This window comes from Cebidichthys violaceus, unplaced genomic scaffold (assembly GCF_023349555.1).
Source record: "Cebidichthys violaceus isolate CVI_PGR_0920_01 unplaced genomic scaffold, fCebVio1.0.p SCAF_58, whole genome shotgun sequence".
Lineage (NCBI taxonomy): Eukaryota > Metazoa > Chordata > Actinopteri > Perciformes > Stichaeidae > Cebidichthys > Cebidichthys violaceus.
This window is the reverse complement of record NW_027176794.1, coordinates 1,207,864-1,228,944: the sequence shown is the minus strand read 5'-3', so window position 1 is coordinate 1,228,944 and position 21,081 is coordinate 1,207,864. Positions and strand designations below refer to the sequence as shown.

The 21,081-nt window shown below is 40.9% G+C and overlaps 2 protein-coding genes and 1 non-coding gene across 4 annotated transcripts; 2 read left to right on the top strand and 1 right to left on the bottom strand.

Moving 5' to 3' along the window:
* The first annotated feature begins 10,750 nt into the window (after positions 1-10,750).
* Positions 10,751-12,259, top strand: crhb (corticotropin releasing hormone b). The gene is made up of 2 exons (XM_068732301.1): positions 10,751-10,925; positions 11,367-12,259. Exon 2 carries the CDS (start codon positions 11,387-11,389, stop codon positions 11,894-11,896), a length of 510 nt encoding a protein of 169 aa, XP_068588402.1. The 5' UTR covers positions 10,751-10,925; positions 11,367-11,386; the 3' UTR covers positions 11,897-12,259.
* Positions 12,260-13,426: 1,167 nt separating this feature from the next.
* LOC137888796 (tripartite motif-containing protein 55-like) lies at positions 13,427-19,304 on the bottom strand. 2 transcript variants are annotated; one of them, XM_068732290.1, is made up of 9 exons: positions 19,225-19,304; positions 17,856-17,996; positions 17,086-17,255; positions 16,139-16,316; positions 15,825-15,920; positions 15,018-15,251; positions 14,884-14,906; positions 14,411-14,535; positions 13,427-14,310 (listed from the first exon to the last, which is right to left on the bottom strand). In XM_068732290.1, the coding sequence occupies exons 2-9, from the start codon at positions 17,982-17,984 to the stop codon at positions 14,138-14,140; spliced, it is 1,128 nt and encodes a 375-aa protein (XP_068588391.1). In that variant the 5' UTR covers positions 17,985-17,996; positions 19,225-19,304; the 3' UTR covers positions 13,427-14,137. The 2 variants fall into 2 exon arrangements, with proteins under 2 accessions (XP_068588391.1, XP_068588390.1); XM_068732289.1 differs by having other exon boundaries at positions 19,194-19,230.
* A 536-nt stretch (positions 19,305-19,840) lies between these two features.
* Positions 19,841-19,926, top strand: trnay-gua (transfer RNA tyrosine (anticodon GUA)). Its single transcript is given in 2 exon segments — positions 19,841-19,877; positions 19,891-19,926. It is a non-coding gene; the product is annotated as a tRNA-Tyr (tRNA).
* The last annotated feature ends 1,155 nt before the right edge of the window (positions 19,927-21,081 follow it).

Sequence of the window (21,081 nt, the reverse complement as noted above, 5' to 3'; positions counted from 1 at the left end):
GCCCCTACGTGAGGGGCATCCAGGGCCCCTATTGATCCCCTGTTAATTAGTCCGTAGGTGCACATTGGCGCATAATTAGACTGATACTGAGCTTAATGAATGCAGACAGCCACTAATTCCTCTGGGGAATTGTTCACTGCAGGAAGGATGTAGAATTTGGTCAGTCAGACATTAGCCTGTTTGGGTTCAATTCATGCTCTTTTAATCAATATAGTTTACACAGATAACAGCTGAGCAGGATGCATATGTATATAGCACGTATGGTCACTGTCTTTTAATGCCATTTAATGAGCACTGATCAGTCTCTGTGAAAATGTGGCTTATAAAACGAAAACAAGCCACCCATATAACGTACCCTTCACATGCTTTAACAAAGACAAGAGGGCTTTTAGCCACTAAGTGCTACTCAACTTGACGGCAACTGATTTGATGGCAATGGACCATGGGGAATGTAAGAACAAAAAAAACCGATACAGATAGAAATTGTTTTGAAAAAAATTATGCCTTCTGACAAGTGTCAAATTGATCGTTTCAGAGATGCACTGAGGACACAGTGGAAGTGCTGTTGTCTCCCTCGTGGGCTGTGAATCATGCACTGCTGATGTTTCATGAGGGATTTTGTAGAGTCATTCGGACATTTTAACTGTCTGTTGAACTTAAAATACTCTTAATTATCTGTGGCCAGAACTGGAAAGTGTTGAGTGGGAGATGCAAGTCAGGATGCAAAGGATTGTTCCAAATCAGTGACACAGAGAGCAAGTTGTTATTTTTACTTCTTTTGACGCTCACCCTAATTTTTTAAAAAGCTGTTTAATTTATTCTGCTGGTGGCTCTTGAAGCTTTCACATTTTCTTTTCCATTTCTATATCTCTAATTAGACAATCCATTAGTCCATTTCTGACCTTACTTACACTTGATTCCCGGTTGCAACTGCAACAAGTGATGCCATTGCACCGTTTGCACTCCTTTGTATGATATTTTGAGTGCAGAGCATTGCACCATGAAGAGGATGATATTCCAAGACGACCGCCAAGAACTTTGATCTTGCACCATTCAACAGGAGCTACTCCTCCCGTATCAGTCAATGTTGTTGAATGAGTCAGAGGAGCGATGCTCATTAGCAAAAGGGCAGGAGTCACCTTGCTCCACTCATCCTCAGAGCCACTGTCACTTATCGCTAACAGAGTGCCAGTGTGTCACTGGCATGCTAAACATCCCTATGATCATAGGTGCAGAGGATCGGTGACGGTAATATACAGTCCTTCTCCTGCTCTCATGACTGTGTCCCTCAAAGTGATTCCTGTCAGCCCGGTTTGCTTTGTTCTCCAAAAAGTTGTCTGATCAATGCCGTGATTGTATGTCGGTCACGCACCCCGCAACCCTTTGGCCTGACATGATGCAACAGTCACTAATTGCAAGCTACATTCACCCAACTATCCTCTCTTGTAGCATGACAGACGCCGAACAGCATCAGGATCCCAGGGGACATTCCTGAGCTATAAATAATATGGATCACATACATCTATGCAGGGACCCTCAAGCATCGGTATGCTCGCTTTGATATGTAAATGTAATCCCTGCTTTTTCCCCCCACCATGCCCTAGAGTTTGAGTAAGTGAAACAATTTAGAAGAATTTCAAAAAGCGTCAGGTTTAGAATACTCAAACACCCATGGTTCCTTAAATAACATTTGATCTTAAACTTAAAGCATCATTTGACAATTAATACTAAAGTTGTTAGTCTGTACGTTCAGATTAATGAGTTATGAAAATGATTTTAATGCTAAGGCTGAGGCTAATTTCACTATGAACTGACAACTCTCTGATTTGCATTTAAAAGCCAGTTGTGAGCATTAGTAAGTGGTGTACAGAAAGTAGAAACACCTCATGAAAAATGGCATTCATACAGCATTACAATTGCAAATGCAAAGTTGTGTTATTCATATGTTGATTGCCTTTTTGCACAATGTGTCAGTGTACATTAGCAAAGCAACATGAAGCCCCGAACAGAAATCATAACAGCTCAACGTGTGACAAAGTGTGTCTGCAAAGAGCGGCGCTGGACACAAATGGACACTTTTAAGTATAATGGTTAAGTGCCTCCAAAGAACAGCCTCCAGTATAAAAACTATATTGAACTGCTTTATCTGTCACTCCAAATGATTGACAATAGTTCTGAGAAAAACTGTAGGTTGTGACCTTGCAAAGCTCAGCTTGAATGTGTGGAGGGGCTGCCTCTCAGAAACCGCTTTTGTAAACTATTTAATGCCTGTGCACAAAGAAGCAAAACCTTGTGTAAGGAGCATAACACTTGCACCCCTGAGAAATGAAAAGATCTGAACATCAATGAACCTTTATGGGGAGTTTTGAATCTCAGCGTGCAAAGCAGATTTCCACCTTCTTCATCCTTCAAAGAGGGATTTTTTTTCTCTATTCAATAAACACACTTTCAGACCGTGACAGCATCTAAAGAAGGTTTGAATCTGTTTTCAAAGCAAAGTGTGATGCTGCTCCCCTCTTTGGTATTATTTGCTGTTTCTGTTATTTTGTCCACACTTGCTCAGGCTCTGAGGGTCGATGTGAGGTGATGGGTTTTTGAAATGTGGGACTCCTGCTGCCAGTGAAGAACGCCGTCAAAATGAGCTGTGATCAAGATGGCAGAAGCCAGTAATTCTCGGAGGAAGAAACATGTCTTTCATTTCCATTATATGGAGTCACTTGAAATGACTTGAGGTCTGTCACGAGACTATGCCACACACTCACGCTCACACATTTACTTTTTCACTCCAACAAGCACCTCACGGTGGAAACAAACATCACCATGTGTGCTAATTATCAGGTTTTGAATTAAAACATTTTTTCTCAAGACTTCTATGGAGCACAGATGCTCATTGCCTCTGTACACGGTGTCAGTGGAAAGTAATGCAGAGCGACAGCCAAGAGGCCTCAACTCCACATGTATACCCCCAAATAAAACCTGATGATTCAGTGTCACAGCTGATTTAGAACAGATAACGAATCCATTTTGTGATTCTTTACATGCAGCGAGGAGGAGGGGTGCAACAAAGCAACATCTTGACTGTAATCGTGTGAATCACCTCCGGCTATGTACAACCTACTTGTGGTTAGTTAGGCTCCTATTCATTCTGCCCGGTTTGAAAGTCATTGCCAACCCAAGTTAAACTAAACTACGTCCACCCCAGGGCTCATTGTTATATCACACAACTCATTCAGGCAGATGGCTGCATATACTCAGTCTCAGCTCAGCTTGCTGGAGGTTTATACGTGTAAAGCATTCACTGTCGTGAGCATGATAGAAACACATACCCATGGATACATGCATGAGTACTGGGATACAAAAAAAAAAGAAAGAAAAGAGTGCACAGTGGAGAGCGATGGCTTCCAGCTCAATGCAGAGAAAGAGATTGGTGTTGTGCCATTATCCAAATCCCTCATCTAATTAATGTTTACATAACCGTGGCTGATGTAATTCACGCTCGCCCATGAGGAGAGAGGTCAAGGAGCTTGGGGAAGCCCACCTGAGTTGTATGCACAGCCCAATGAACTGGACACATCAGGACAGATTGAGAGGAGAGAAAAAAACCAACTCACACTCTAATTACAAAACACAGCTTGCAAACAGCGATCACAGAGCAGTTCAGTAATCAAATTGAAAGTTTGTGGAAAACTTGTTGACCGTAAGCTTTTGGCTGTGATCAGTGGATATCTGCTCTCCACACACTGACTAATAGGTAAAAGTGGAAACAAACAATTAGATATGTAAATGCAGGTACTGAAATTAATTTCTTCTATTTACAGTATTCTGCAGCAGTATTAACTCTAAAGCAATCACAACCCGCAGCCATCACACAGCACTTAGTGGGTTTGTAATTTAATCGCAAGGATTTACTGAAGTGGATGATTGTTAAGGTGAACTGTAAGGTGGAAAAAAATGCACCCTGCATGGCAAAGAAAACATTTTTGGATACTGGAGAGGCTTTTCTAAAGATTAGGAAGATGGTACAATGTGAACCTTACAACAAAGAAGAGATTTAGGAGCGGAGGCAGGATGTGGTAAGCGGCTTAGATCACATACAGAGGTCAGTGTTAGCCAGCACACTGAAACTTATAAATCTACAGATTGCCTGCCATTTCAAAAGTGCAAAGATTGATGCCAAGAGAGGCCAAAAGTAATACGTGTTGGAGTGAAAATAGATCGAGTTAGATGCAGAGCTTGAACAACAGGGAAGACAAACAGGGCAGCAAAGGTCTTGAGCTCTGGATACAGATAACACCGTGTGAAACAAAACAAAACAGTCAACTGGTAGTAGCATCAGTACGTCGCCATGCAGGATATCCTGAGGTCTGCCAAAGCAGCTGAAGTAGAGACAGTGGATAAACTGAGGCAGCATAAAGAAAGAAGACGGAGTTGCATGAAATTATATTGTGGGCAACCTAAGACGTGACTGTGTAAAGACCAGGCGTCTCCTCTGGGCTCAGACACAGCGGTGCTTAAACATATCAGGATGCAAAGTCTTTCACAAGGTCAATATGCTTGGCAGAATAACAAGTGCCTGGCAGCTGCAATTGAGAGCATACAAACAGAAACAACTTTCTTTTTTTTACCCAGAAGCCAGTATATCAAACTTACTTTAGAGAAAGAGTTTTTACTTATTTACATTAGAACATCCAAGTGAAATCCTTGTGAAAAACTGAGATAAGAACCATCATTTATCATATAAAAAGGTATATATCATCACTGTCCTGTGTCTTTTCATTTCTAGAAATTCAAGTCTTCTACAGCTCCTGCAATTACCTTGAATAGCATATAAACTGGTAAGCATTCTGTTTGCTGGCTCAGTTGAGTTTCTGAACTGTTTCAGGCAGACAAGTCAGAGGTTCCAGTTGTCTCCTATTATTGGTCCCATAAGGGCAGAGTGTGTGGTGTTAGTGCAGTTAGCATGAAGTCCGACTGATACATTGACTTGGTGAAGCTGATAGTATCTTGGGCTTTTAACGTGAAGATGAGTAGGAAAGACAAGAAGTCACAGGTTAGAAACGTTCGATATGCTGAAATAAATGAGAAAATGGGTCGCAAGTCCCAATACTTGCTGACAGCTGTCTCTCTATTTTGCTCATCTCAAGAAACAATGCCACTCTTGAGTCCTCCTGTCAATCAACTTGATGAATCTACTAGACGAGTCTGACTATCTGCCGTCCATCCTTTCTTCTTCCTCCTCTCGTCTCTGTGTGTTTTCTGTATCTCCAATTACGAGCGTCCATACTGAATATTCACGCTCTCCCTCTCTCTGGAGGGTTAAGCCTGATGTTGAAAGGCTTTCGACAGAGGAGCACTCCAGATTAATGTGTGTACCTCTGCTGATTGATTCATAACATTAGTTTTATTTGACTAATTCAGCTGATTGATGCCAAACTCAGGAAGCTTTTAAATTACAGATACTCCATTGAATTAATCACAGAGAACAAAGTTCAGTCCAGCAATGATCGTCAAACCCACATAGTTTCTTAATTTCCTTGAGAGAGAAACCAATTAGGGAACATAGACACAGACACAAACAAAAGAAGAATATTTGGGAACTCACAGTAGAAAACCCACGGTCATCCTCTGATCTTAACCAGTAAAACATGAGAAAAGAAAACAGAGGATGAGTCATTTGAGTTACTCAAATTGAAAGATAGACAGATAATGAGGTCAGCTTTGTGTGTTTTTATTGGACAGAAACTCTAATTATCTTCTGATCTGATGAAGACTTTGTTTTTGTGGTCAGGTTCGTCGCCTTTCTGAACAAGGGCTATCAAGATATTCTTTGACCCCACTCCGTCACAATATATAACACAGCCCAGCCCAGCTATTGTTTTCCTCATTAGACTATTTTAAACGCACTCTCTGAAAAACAACAATGCATCTTTTCTTGCGCAAACACAGCTGATTTCACAGCATCTTCACTGGCTTGCATCCTGTCTAACGTGGTCGACATCCATTATGTGTGCCATGGGGCGAATACCCAGTGCGATCATCTGAGAGGACTCTGAGGGTTTTGTTAACATGGCTTTAAGAGCTCGTACACATTTGGAGCCAGGGCAAGGCTTTCTCTGGAACAAGTTTCTTATAGACAAAAGACTAAAAGGTGGCTCTGACGTGATTGATGTCAAATGTGTTGAATAAACTGGTCACCGCTGTGAAACGACAAATGTGCATTTCTATTCTGAACTGTAACTTATTGTGACTGCATTCGTCAAAAAAAAAAAAATGTTGCAGCTGACATGCTTGGTTGAAGAAAGGAAGAAACGACCACGCTGCCTCAGCTACACGGCCTGTTTTCTCTCATTAGAGCTTGACGTGGCCATAAATACATCCCACATCTAAAACTCTATCTGCTCTTCAAACAAAGCAAACGACTGGGAACAATTTTGCAATACACTTTAGAATACTAAATAAGAGGAGAAAATGGTTATATAATAGGAGCATTTCAATCTGTATAATGGCAACTTTGATTGGTCTGATGAGCTTATTTTGGATCTTAACCCAGATTAAAATGTCCTTGCACAATCATATCTGAGTTAACAGATCACCGTGTGACAGACCAAAGAGACAGACATCCACATAGGAAGAAACTCGTTCACCCATTTCAGCCTTTATGCTTCTGATTGTTACGTTCAATGAGAGGCAGCTGTGTTGAAAGAAAAAGAGATTTTTCAGGTCCTTGACGCTCAGAGGCAAACTAAGTCTAAAATAAAGAAATGTTTCTTTTCTCCGGCTGTCTTCTGTCATGTTGACCTGTATGATAACTGCCAAAGCTGATGCATATGATGTTTGTCAATCATTCTGCTGAAATAAAGAGTTATAAGTGATTCAAACCTTAGTCTTGAGACTAGCGGGGAAGAATCAACATTATATGTTGAGATTAAGGGGCCCCTAAGAACCAATTATGTTCAAAGTGTGTTATCGAAGAGCAAAGAAAACAGGGTTTCAATTTTGGCTGAATGACTTTGCCCTCGATTCCTCTTGAGATGGCAATTTCTGTCACATTATGAAGCAGCCAAACCTACACAGTCCAAGAGTGGACATCTGCCTCATGCATTTGAGTAAGACATAATTTGTCACATATTACTGAAATAAAACATCACTTACTTTAATGACATGAAATCATCCACAGACACAGAATGTGGATTTCCTGTAACGCTTCAATATATATATCTCATTTCATGAACATGAAACATGAGGATAAAATAATGAAAAGGGATTTCTTCCACAGCATGCCAAAGATCTTCAATACGCATTATAATAGCAATATGCAATCTATGAACGAGCAAAGTGGGTGTAACTTGTTCGACAACCCAGAACATTTCATTTGGACTAAATAGTGAGATACGCTTCCTGCGCCAGTGCTGAATAAGATAGCAGATTATTCATTTTATAGTTAAAGTTTGTACATTTTGAACACCTGAGGCTCCATGTTTTTGTCCAGTGAAGTCGTTTAAACTGACCAGTGACGTGGCCTACCACAGGATTTCATAGTCCTGTCCCTTTTGTCCTTTCCCACACCAATATATTTGTATAAAAATATGTACACAAAAAACCTTCAAATAAAGTACACAGACAACAAACACCATCCTGTTGCTGTAAACGGTAACTAGCACACCAAATGTGCGTTATATAGTCCTGAACAGATGGAACATTTACACCAACATTTATTGTTTATTATTAACATTTGGAGTAACCTTTGCTAAAAAAACGCAGCTGTTCTTGGATTTTTTTAAAAGGCTTTTTATAAGGATGGAACTATATGTTGTGACCTGTTTTAAAAGATTTACGCCTTATAGGAACAAATAGGCTCGGGGCTGAATGCCATAGACGAAGTAGAGACGTCAGAAAATAATGAAAGATGTTGGTTTGTTGTTTTTACAAGATTTGTTGAAACTAAGACCTTTAATATAATGGGTTTGTTACATTATGCATAGACAGTTGGTTCGATAAGTAAGTACCCACTATCCAATTTAAAGATAAGCTTTTGTAAATTAAAGTGATTGGGTTGTTTAGTCTCCTAATTGTTCATTTGAACTGGAAAATCCACCCATGGTTGTAAACAAATAGAAAACGCAACTTAGACAAAGACTAAATTTTGTCTTCACAGACATTATTTTCCTTCTTTGACCCATGTGTGAGGAGATTGGCATCCACTATGTGAACAAGCATTAGGGGAGCTTCTGAGTTAACACCTCCAGAGCTACACATGCTAGATTCATATAGACAGAACGGCCCCTGGGGGGGTTTTCTGCATTATGGACAGCTTTGCTTCTCACGTTCTCATGTCGGCTGCATACACACTGTCGAGCATGCAAACCTTAGGAGAAGCTCAGGAAAGCCAGCTGTCTCACATTGAATTTCTTCAAAAGGTGATCATCTCAAGCGCTCCAGAAGATGGTTTTATTTTATCATTTCAAATGTCTTGCTTGAGAAATGCAGAAACATCCATCAAGACAAATTCAACTCAGCTACTTTTTTTAAAAAAGCAGCTGAGTTGCACTGAAGAATACTTGCACATCAAGTAAACTGGAGGGGAAACTGGTCAGCAGCTTCCATTCTGCATTATTAATGAGTCCGTTTAGCCTTAAACTGCCATGACTGAACATTATCATACATTTAGATTATTAGTGGGCTGGTTGTAAGAAAGCTTTGTGTGGTTTTGTTGTCAACTGTAAAACCATAAATGACATTTCTGTAAAATGTTCCATCTCCTCTTTCTTAAGATGAAAGGCCAAGCTCCCACTTCTGTAAGAGAGGTGTTTTTACAACAGGTTATATAACGGGACAATAAACCAGAAGGACACCTGAGCTACAGTACTGAGGTCAGGCGGTGGTGTAAGTGTGGAGCCCTGCGGGCTCTCCAGCGATCAGCACCAGAATACCTGTTCATACTCAACAGCCAGAGTGACCTTGTTTAGCTAAATGAGTTTGTCAAAGTCGAGCAGAACACCGGAAGTATTAGGAAAAACACAGCTCAATCCGCCGGGGAAAGCTGTCCAATTATTTAGGAAGGGACAGTTTGTGGAGAAGCGCTTGTCCTCGTAGCAGATCGCAATTAGAAAGGCAAATGATCAATTAAAAGAACCCGTTGCCATGGAGAGTTTGTTTGTCTGACAGTGGTTGTGTGAAATCCTTTCTCAGAAGCACTTTGAAGAGTCAGGTATTTAGATTCACTTTTACTCCATCATGTCCAGATTTTCATCCAATCATTTTTTTTTGGGGGGGGTATTTTCTACCTGCAGACACAGAATCATTAAAGTTTTTTTCTAATCTAATCGTCTGAGAGACTCGCACTAATTGAGGAAACAAAAGGATAATGATGAAAGCCTCAGTCTTTTCCGGCACGGCGTCACAGGAGAGGATTTCATTCCCAGTGATCTGTGTAGTGACAGTGATTTGAAAATGAGGTGACATGAGTTGACCACGAGCAGTCACTCTCTCATCTGGCGGTGTTTTCTATTTGTGTCAGCCAACATGTGTTTCTCATGATGGGACCTGACACCTCCTCCCCTGAAGCAGCACGGAGCATGAAGAGTGGCAAAGTGGAGAGGCTATAGGAGAAACAAGTTCACGCCGCCTGCAAATTACACTCTGATCACCTAAAATGTCAAAAACATAATATGTGATCTTTTTAAAGATGGCACATATGCTGAAGAAAAATCCACCTTGTTCTTCATGACTACATTTACTAAATTTTCTCCTCTACTCTCTCTTTTTTTGTATGTAAGTACACAGTATGTGCTGAGTTACTTTGAACTCTGTATATACTGAACGTCTGGAACTCAGTTTTCCCCCCTGGCTGAATGTCTGGGTGAAATGGATTTACTGTTAAGAATTAATGTGAAGGTTTTTTTTCCCACATTGTGAAAGGTGACTTAACAAATATATGGACGTTATGCTTAAGTGGAAAAATGTCAACTTTTAAGAGTTTCCACAGACATTGATGTTAGTAATGCTATTGTATTGCACAATAGCTGAACTAAGTGTGAAACAGACAAGTCAGAGTTCTACTTTTAAGTGTTAAACTGTTTAAGATTCTAATGGCTGATATGGGATTAAGCTCTCCATCTTGAAAGCGTGGCTTGGCGGTGGGCCCCTCCGAAGCGAGGTGGCCGAGGCCCCTGGTGGCAGAGGTAGTGACGTACGTGCAGCAGCAGCAATGAATCACTGAGAGTCAATGCCCCCCTCCCCTCTCAGTCTGAGCTGTTTGCAAATGCACATTCAATGAATACAACAGGTCAGCTGGGAACCTGCTGTGGAATCATTAGTGTGATAACAAAAATAAAAAATAAAAAGTCAGTCCTGCAGATTCCACCAAACGGCAACTATTTGATGCATTTCAAAATATACGTTAAGTCTCTGTGGCACTGTCACTGTTACAGAGTTGATTAAAAGAACACTCGCTGTAGTTTTTTGTTTGATAAGGAATATTTCTGTCATGTAAAACATATGTGACTGAGATACAGAAAAAAAATCATTATGTAAAACTTATCTTGACTTAATACTTAAGTCTTTTCACTTTTGAGCATTTGCCTCTCAAGTGAAAATGCCAGCAGGTGTGGCACCTATAGGCCTATTCTGAAAGCACGGAAGTAGACGCTGGTGCACGCGCGCGCACACTTACTTATGACTCATCTCGTCTAAACTAAAGCACTTTGTCAGAGGCGTCCATTCACGTTACACCCAAGCAGGAACGCGCAGACTCAATCTCAGCTTGGAGCGCGACACTTGTAGTGAGGGTGGCTATATAAGTCCATTCAGCATCTACTCTTTAAGTAACTGTATACTTGTTTCTTCAAAGAAGTGAAGGAGGGAGGCATCTCGCCAACTACCTGGCAACCTACAAGGCTGTACTGGACCTCCTCTAAAGATTGAAGGTATGAAGATATTGTTTTGTCTGAATGTATTATATGGATTTTTCTCATTTTTTCTCGGCAGGACTTAATTTACCAAGTGGGTTTTGTCCTTAGTGATTGCACTGCATGTTCAAACTTGATTTTGTTTTATAGAGCTGGGAACAAGTATAGATAGCAGGCAATAATAATTCAACTTCCACTGTTTATCCATTACTGAGCCAGAAAACCAATCCCTCTTTTCGGACCAATTAAGCAAGATTATTACGTACAACTACTGCAGATTGAAGTGTATAACAACATCTCTCAAAACATAAATGAGCAGCAACACTTGTATTTATAGTTACAACACAGTTACACAAATGCGATGCCTGTTTTATGTGCGTAAATTCCTCATTACGCTGCACATTTTACACTAGAGTTGGGATTAAAAAAATAATCCAAGCTTTTTGATTTTCCTCTCAGATTCCTGTTGATATCCTGACATGAAGCTCAATTTACTTGGCACCACCGTGATTCTGCTAGTTGCCTTCTTACCGCTCTACGAATGTCGGGCTATTGAGAGCCCTGGCGGTGCCCTGCGCGTCCCAGCTCCCCAAACCCAAAACTCCCAGCAGCAGCAGCAGCAGCCTGGCCCCATCCTGGAGCGACTCGGAGAGGAGTATTTCATCCGACTGGGCAATGGGGACACTAACTCTTTCCCATCATCGTCCATGTATCCCGACGGATCACCTGCCATCTACAACAGAGCATTGCAACTCCAGCTGACACGGCGTCTTTTACAAGGGAAAGTTGGAAACATCAGGGCGCTCTTAAGCGGCTACGGAGACCGCGAGGACGAGTCGATGGAGAGGGGAAGGAGGTCCGAGGACCCGCCGATATCCCTGGATCTGACCTTCCACCTGCTGCGGGAGATGATGGAGATGTCCAAGGCGGAACAGATGGCTCAGCAAGCGCAAAATAACAGAAGAATGATGGAGCTCTTCGGGAAATGAAGACCTCTTTCCATCCGCCAAAGATCTCCTTTCTCTTTCTTTTCTTTTCTTTTTGTTGCATTTTGACCATCAGCACAAAACATGCTCTGTACAATATAGTGCTGCTTTATCACTCTATTATTTATAGCTTTAACCTCAAACTATGGAGCGTAAACGGGCTTGACTTATAATGATCCGATTGTACCGTGCCATTTTAATGTTGGTGTCAAATATGTAGAATCTCACGTTCTTCATATTTGAGATGAAATGCTTTTAGTTGAGACATGAAATACTGCATTGAAAAAAATGGCGTTTTGTTTTAAATTATGAATCCTTGTATTTATGATATTTATGTTTGTTAATAAACTTATGTGCAACCAGTCATTTTCTGTTGTGCAAGAGAACATCTTATATCTATATTTTTTAATAAAAATTTAAAAGCAATGCTTACACTTCTCTGTGGATATCCTTACATATAAATTAATAATAACTCCCCTAAAAATTAACTACTACCAGTTACTTTAATCACTAATTGAATTAACATACACTTTTCTAATGTTTCTTGACATATAGATTTGTAATCTTACATAGGAGAAATTGAATATAAGTTGACCGTAGGTTGAGAGAGCAAAAATGGCCACTGCCTCTCGAGTCTTGCCTACACAAATATTGATTCTAACTGAATATAAAAACCCCATATGGTGTAACCATGGCATTGCTCTGGAGCCAAGTCGTGGGTTAGCGCCGTGCCTCCTCTCTGACACACATGAAAAGAGCTGCAACAACAACAACAAATTTACCAAAAGATGTTTCTCAGGGTGCTGTAAGAGCGCCTGCAGTCATGCAGGTGAAGAACACCCATACAGCATTCTTTCTCCTAAACCCTTAATCCTCAAGAAGCAATTCTCATTATACCAGCAAAAAGCAACAACGGACAGCTGAAAGATGCACCACTGATAGCTAATGAGTGTGAAAGACACTGTATGTGTGTGTGTGTGTGTGTGTGTGTGTGTGTGTGTGTGTGCACGCTGTGCTGATCCTTGACCCATAGTGTAACTAAACAAGAGCTGTGGGTGTGAGTCATCCCATTCTGGTTGGCCCACTTAGCTACTTGGGGCTTAGTGTTGCATTGAGTCCATTTGTAAAGGATCCAACTCACTGAGAGACGGTGTACAATAATTAGATGGGACTCAGTGGTGGACTACCTCAATAGTGGAGTCACAGCAAGATGAGACCATTGATAACTGGAGGTTTGAGGCTCGCTGCAGTCTGATATGTACAGTAGGTCCTCGGCAGGAATGGCATCTCATCCATACTGTATAGAGAACAACAAGCTATAAAAATGATTATTTCCTGGATGGATTTCCTTTACCAAAAATAATTGAAAAGGAAAGTGAAGAAGAGATCAAGGACGGGAGAAAGAGAAAATTGTGTCTTTTTCTTTGCACATGCGCACACACAGACACATAGGGGTGTTACATAAAAAAAATGTAATTTGTAATTCAGTCCAGAGGGAGGCATGAAGTACAGGGATACATGGTACGGTTGTATTTTTGTTAATCCAACATTTGAGAAACACTTTAGGCATTTGTACAGTTCAGTTTTAATGATAATTGTAATACATGATACACTGTTACATTTATGTCAAAATGTGATGTTTAGTCCATGTAGGAAAGTATACCTGGGTTATACAATAAAGCATACGACACATAATACAGGCTGTCAAGTGTATGAAAGACTGAAATGTCACTGTGAGAGTTATTTACTCTGCTACCTACTCATAAAGTTATACCAGTCATAAAAAAGAAAGAGTACGACCGGGAGGGAAACCCGAGGCCCTCTTGTCATGCTCGCTAATTAGTTTAAGCAGTGAATCCCAAAAGGTCAGCCACATAAAAAAAAAAGTATGAATTCTGGAAACAACCACCTCATAGCCTGCTTGTCATTCAGTATGTCAAAAAAGGCATTAAGGTGCCAAAATGTGTGTTTAACCAGACAAAAACCGTATAAAATCAGTCAGCATGCAGTGATGCACGACAACATAATCCCAATATTAGACAGAGAGAAGGGAATTGAAACTTCTGTCTCTTCCTTTAGATCTACCTCGGCAACTCAGAGTTTCCCTTCGGCACAGATCTAAATCTGTCTCGTGTTCCCCAATCTGGGGGAAAAGTATCACAACTGACCTGAAATCAACATCTAGGAGCAAAAAACGTATCGTTGCTCTTGGATTAGGTGTTTTTCGGGGCCGGCGGCTGACAGCTAGGAGGAGGCAGCACTCTTGGCTGCGCTTGGGGAGGAGTTGCTCTGCTGCGGGGCAGAAGGTTGGACGGAGGCGGCTGTAACAGCGCTGCCTCCCGAAACCGTCTGGGCCCCCTCGCCTTCCTCTGTGCCTGCTTCTCCGTCCTCATCCTCTTCGTCATCGTCTTCATCATCTGTAGAAGACAATAGCAACAAAACAAAAAAAAAGTCTGATTACTACAAGCTGGAGCTGTAAGCAGTCGACTGCTGCCTCCACCAACTCTGCCCCTTCACCTTGGAGGAAGTCGAGGCCGCGCAGGGCCAGGCTCTCCTTCTTGAAGTCGGCGGTGTAGTGATCCATATTCTCATAGCCGCGCTCAACTTTGTCCAAGTGTGCAGTACTGGATGCTTCTGCAAGCCTGAGAGCAAAAGGTGCAATGTGCATTATTTATGGTGAAAAAAAAAAAAGTCACCCCGAGACAGTCAATGTAACACTTGTTATAAATAATCAATCTGTAATGTTTAGCACGTTCCGAGAGTTATTTCGGGACGACCCTAGCTAAAGATAACAATTTGCAACATTTCACAGAAATACTGTCGACAGCTCCTCGACAGCAGGCATCTAGGTTTGGGGGTTTGGGTGCAGATGTATATTTGGTGAATCATTCACAAGAACAGGATTATAATCTTAAATTGTCAATATGTTGTTACATACTATACTATATTTCCCCTATTGTCGGTGTATTCTGTGACGCATAAAGACTCACTTTTTGAGGAGAGGCTTTGTGTTCTGAAAGAAACAGGAGAGAGAACAACTAAATATGATCAATATTGATAAATGTTAACATTTTCTATGGAGTTTATACATTCATTTTGAATCCAGTTTGGTATTGAGTCTGACCTGTAGAAACAAAGCCATTTCCGGCTCCTCCATAGTCTGGATACCCAACTCCACCATCTTACAGCTCTCCTCCAGATGGTCTCCATACTTCCTGGTCAGGCCCCGGATGTAGTTCACCTTCTCGTCCTGTTCGGCGGTCACCTTCTGACTCATCTCTCTCTTCTTCCCCTCCAGGATGGAGTAGAGCTGGTCAAACCTCTCACACACCAGCGTCTTCTGCCTCCGACCGTTCTCCTATACATCCATAAGTACGAGACAGAAGAAGACACATTCATATTAATCATTCATCGCAGTCTTATGGAGGAGAACATGTATGTAAATGCTACTCTCGGGTACAACAGAGTTAAGAATATTCAGAAAAGTTAGTCATAGTTGTTGCTTTTTGTGTACTGTCTTCATTCTGCTTATTCGTCCTGAGTGACACCACTGAGGGTGGCACAGGACTTCCTCCCAAATACGTCCAACTGCGGCACGTGAACCATATGAAAGCTGTCTGTCTGTCTGTCCCCCCCTTGTCAATTTACACTGATCATTTTTAATGTCAATGGGCCAGAGGCAGAGTAAAGTGCACTCGCTAAGTGCATGTCGAAGAAAATGTGGGAAAGAGAGTGTAAGACAGACCGAGGCACCAAAACATTAATTTTCCCCCTCTCCGCCCACATCTCACAGACAGATAAAAGCAGACAGAGTGGCGGCAACAAGGACACGTCGCATCTGTATGTGTGTCTGTGCAGGTGAGTGCAGGTGCATTAGCGTGTGCACAGAGCGAGGCTTGCTGCGTGAGTGAGCGGCCAGTTGGACACTGACCTCTATGGCACGACAGGCCTCCTCCAGCTGACTGACGATGCCTTGCATCCTGTCGTTATTACCAACCATCATGGCAATCCCGTCACTCAGCTCCGTCTGGGGGCGGGGGGGGGGGGCAAGGACATGGCAGGGTAAATACCTGAGATCAAGTGTGATCCAAATCTGGGACAAACTTATACCACGTGTGGTCAAGATTTTCATGGTTACCTTTCCTCTTTTTATATTTCTTTTACCTCAAACACACGTCTATCGATATTTCTGATACTCCCATGATAGACAGTATTGAGGATCTCCATGAGTATCTCAGGCCTCACCTTCTTTGACTGGTAGATGCTGGTGATGGGTGCCACCTCACAGTCTTTGTGAGCTCCGAATACCTTACACATGGAGCACGTGGGCACACCGTGGGTCACACAGTAAATGTTGATCTTTTCTTCTTCGTGAACATCACACATGGGCATTTCCTCCTTTCTCTCCGGCGCTGGCTTGCTGCTGTTGAGGTTTAAAGAAAACAGTATCATCTTCCTGTCAGGCCGCACATATCAACGCATATTGATGTGACATGTAATGTCGGCTTGATAATGTCACAGGTACACATCTTGGTATCTTATTGACGATCCATCAGTCCGGCCTTGCCGTGCACATTGCCTGTCAGCATTGTGATCAATACATCACTATTACACTGTGTAGAAAACAGGTGTGGGTGCACTGGCATAGCGTTATGTTTCTATGGATGTCTATCTTTCCTGTATAACTCATTCTCACATTGTCAGGTCAATTTATCCCATAAAAACGATTCAAAATATCAGTAAAATTATCCGTAAAACTTACAATAACGCCACAAAATCTTGATCCAGTATGAGGTTGTTGAGTGTTGTGGATTACATTACATTACATTACAGTCATTTAGCAGACGCTTTTATCCAAAGCGACTTACAATTCAGTATGTAGTGGATCTTATGTCAGAGAGGCCTACAGCCAACTACTCAGATCAGGGAAATCATCTGTGTGGATGGATGACTAAAACCAGAAACCTGTCATCCACTCCAGCTCTCTGACTCAGAAGCTTCATGCTATCGCACCACCAGTTTATCCTAGTTCTCTTTTACTATCATCTTTTCACGGCCCTTTGCCTGATAAACAAAGCTCTTCTCCGAACTCTGAAGGTGAAACTGTAGCATGGTGACCACTATTGACTTAGATTTTGTCTTCCGTCAAGAGAAACCGAACGGATCACGTCTGTGTGTCTGGTCTGTTTCACCTGCTGGACTCCTGTTTGAACATGTCAATGATGTTCTCAACCAGCAGGTTCCTCTGCAGCCCGTAAACACCGTGCCTGTCCAGAACCACCTCGTGTCTGCAGGACGGGCACCGGAAGCGGCCACCGGACGTCAGTGAGCCACCTCTTGTTGGAAGGTATGGGTTTGAGGCCTGTAAACAAGCAAAATTCAAGCCTCATATTTAGTATAATGGGACACAGTTTAAACTAAAAAAATCAACTTATTTGCAACAACGTATTCAATTATTTCACTCAATAGTTATGAAATTTGAATCTAGTGAAATAGCAATGCATAATACAAAAGTGAAACCCCAAAAATCAAGACTAAAAACATTGAACTGCCCTGCTATCACTCCCAAACCGGTTCACAGGTGTTTTAATGAAGGGACTAACGCCTGACAACAACTAAATCTCAAATTTCCCAACATTCAATGTTTTCTGATGCTGGTAATGATTAATTATATCCATACTGTTTGTAAACACAGCCTTACTTGTTCAATTGTGATCAGTTGTGACATAAATCTTTTCTGCCTGAAATACTCTTCATTTATATGAGCATATAATAAGCATGTACTCTTTGTTGCCCAAACACTTTGTTAATGGTTTGGCCTTGAATGAAGGGGAAGTTAATCCAAAGTTAATTTGATAGGTTTATAAAGCTAAAGCAGTGCTCCTCAAGTTTAGAAATACTTTCCCCATAATGTTAAAACTATCTACTAAACTGATCGGTGGCATTTTCTTCAGTTGCTTACTTGAAAAACATCGTTGGCACATTTTCTGCAGAGGTTGTGCTGGCAGGGCAGGATAACCACAGGCTTTGTAAACATCTCCAGGCATATAGGACAAATCAGCTGTTTCTCCAGGTTATCCATGGTATCCATTTTTGACGTGCGCTTTTAGCAGGAGATTAAACAACAACGCCTTGTTAGATAAGATCACACAAGTTGGTAACGCAAGGAACAAAAATCTGCTTCTTTAAGCTGTCTTCTGTCGGCCAGAGTGAGGCTAGAGAGAAGGCCTGCTGCTCTTGTCCTGGCGGGTGTGGGCTCCTATCTAGATGGTGTCAGTTCTGTTTTTAGCAGCTATTGCTGTCACGTCAAAGGTTGCCATTTTTACCTTGCCCATATTTGAAACTGAGCAGGGGCAGTACTGAACAGCTGCCTACCAAATCACTAACACGCATCCTCCACACTGTTATCAGAGGTGACTGTCTGTGCAGTGTATGTTAGAGGTTTAACATGGGTCAAAAGTGACCCGACGGAGTTTTAATTGTAAATATCTTTGCAATAAATTTATTTCATCATTCAGAATTCCAGGAATTCCTCAATTAACTACTTTTTGATCATCACAAATTCTTATTTTCATTTGTCCTTTCGTACTTTTTGAATAAAAAACATTTTTGTATCACTACCCTTCTAAAACACAACATGGGTCCAAAATGACCCGTATTCATTTTATATGTTATTTCATGCATGGCTGTGTTTCTTTACTATATCTTTTAAAATCTATTAATTTAATCATTTAATATTACAAAGTATTCATTAAAATATCTTGTTTTTGATTACCACAAATCCTTATTTTAATTTCTCCTTTCTTAATTTTTGAACTAAAATAGTTTTTATATTACTACATCAAGTTTACAACAATGGGTCAACTTTTTGCACCAAAGGGACAATGTCCATATCCATCAAAAGGTAGGTTGCCTAACTTAAAACTTCGGTTACCTAACGTTAGTTACACACAGCAGGAAGGGAACTTTATTTTTCACAGCATTAAATAATTGTGTCTTCTGTCAAATGAGTAGTTTTAAATCAATGTAAACCAACACTGCCAAAAATATTTGAGTGTCCATTTTAATTTGTCTTCGTGAAAACAGTTTTAAATGAAAATATCAATAGAAAAAAATCACCTTTGGAGAATGCGGGCATCGATCCCGCTACTTCTCGCATGCTAAGCGAGCGCTCTACCATTTGAGCTAATTCCCCTTGAAGACTATGAGATAGCAATACCCCAGATATTGGAACTCACCTCTGATAACATTTATGATATTGGAACTCACCTCTGATAACATTTATGATATTGGAACTCACCTCTGATAACATTTATGATATTGGAACTCACAGTTTCAGCAACTCTTTCAGACTAGTCGAAGTAATTCCGACTGGACATATATTGACATTTATACAAATTGGAGACTTTTCTAGTGTTTTGGAGAGCGGGTGCTGCAGTGAGACCCTCCGCCGTCCCAAAGCACGCACAGGCAGTCAGTCTCACAGTAGCCTCGCGCAGCAGTACCAGCTGCAAACTGTGGAAGCCATTAGTGCTGCTAGCTAGTTTTCTGACGTCGTATACATGAATGATTTGCTAGGAATCTGTTGCTTCTGTCTTACTCCCCTACTTGACCAACCCTGCTTAAGAATGAGGTTCGGACCGCCTACCTTATTAACATATGGACACAGAAATACATAAATAAAGGTGAACAGAAATGTAGAAATAGATTTATTTATTTATGTCCTGTTTAGGAATCAACTTTTGTTTATTCACAATATATGGTGACAAATATAAATATAATATATATGTATATTGATCAAAATGGCTACAGTTGAACTTCATTGTACATAATGCATGCACACGCAATTGAAGCTCACGTATTAAAAAAAATACTATACACTGCTAAATTCTGAGCAACTTTCACACGTCATATTCTTAAATCCGAATATCGACATCACGGCATATCCCTTCGATAGCTCAGTTGGTAGAGCGGAGGACTGTAGTGGCTACATAGTAATCCTTAGGTCGCTGGTTCGAATCCGGCTCGAAGGAGATTCTTTTTTCCCCCTAAATGCCATACAGTCATAGATCCTTGGTCCTTGGGAGTCCTGGAGATAGAGGGACTGTTTGCTAACACCGAATCACGGCTCGGTATTTTCATCCAACTAGTGTGTTGGTTGTTTTCCCCAAATTGCTACATTTACACACTAAGTTGAAATGTAGTGTCTAACATATTACTGATTATATAGCAGAAGGAGTCGGACACATCCTCACCCCTAATTGCCACAACTGTCCTCTGTTAACCTAGCAACAATTAGACATTGATTGAAAAGGATGAGTCGATACTTTGGATTAACAATCCTAGTTTTTTTTATTGCAGTCAGTAGGCATACTGCATGATCTGCATGTTAACTAAAAAACAATCACACCTGCAAGTACTCTGTTCAAAAGGTAGTTAAAAGGTGATTGTTTAGTGTCTGCTTCCATTGCAACTAGTGATGAAAACAAAACATTATCATTTGCTTTGACTGTGAAATGACTTAGGAATTAGCTGGAAACACATTTAAATAGTTGACTCAAGAAATAATAATTAGTAGTTGTGTTTTGGACTGCAGCAAGCATCCTTGTTTTTAAATGATATTATATATTTTGCATGCTTGCACAAATGCTATCGGCTGTCCAATGGTTCTCATCAGTATAGTAATTTAGATTGGAAATTGAAACGTCTGTACTCCAGTAATGGAGTGCTTAATTGTAGGCTTGTATTTGAGTGTTTTAATTTATCTACGTACAATATGAGGCTATATATATATATATATATATATATGGGGAACCAGAATAGGGTGCAGATATATATAAGAAGATATTCTTCTGGGTTATGTCTTTGTGATTGAAGTGAATTCATAATTTTGAAGCCATTACTGTCTGACTGATATTATTGCCGTGTCTGTTGGTAAAAGTGCAATAAAGATTGAAGATTGACAAATTAAGAGCAGTATGAAGATTGCTTCAGTGAACTGTGAAAGCCAGACAGAAGCTGCCAGTTTAAAGCGCTCCGTGTGACCCTCCTGTTCCTTTGCTTTGCTCAGTGGTGTTTTGATTATATAGTTAAAGGGTCTGCAGGTAGTCCCAAAGTCACAACATACACACCTGTGCTCACACACGAACACACACATAAAGGTCTACAAGCTCACAAGCAAGATAAAA

Bases quoted from the DNA above. Each gene is read 5' to 3' on its own strand.
- crhb (XM_068732301.1), top strand. From the start codon at position 11,387: ATGAAGCTCAATTTACTTGGCACCACCGTGATTCTGCTAGTTGCCTTC.
- LOC137888796 (XM_068732289.1), bottom strand. The intron at 17,256-17,855 runs GTAAGCAACTGA...GCTTGTTTACAG, and splicing joins GTGCCAACGATGTTTTTCAA to GCCTCAAACCCATACCTTCC. The intron at 14,907-15,017 runs GTCAGACTCAAT...TGTTTCTTTCAG, and splicing joins AAATGGCTTTGTTTCTACAG to AACACAAAGCCTCTCCTCAA.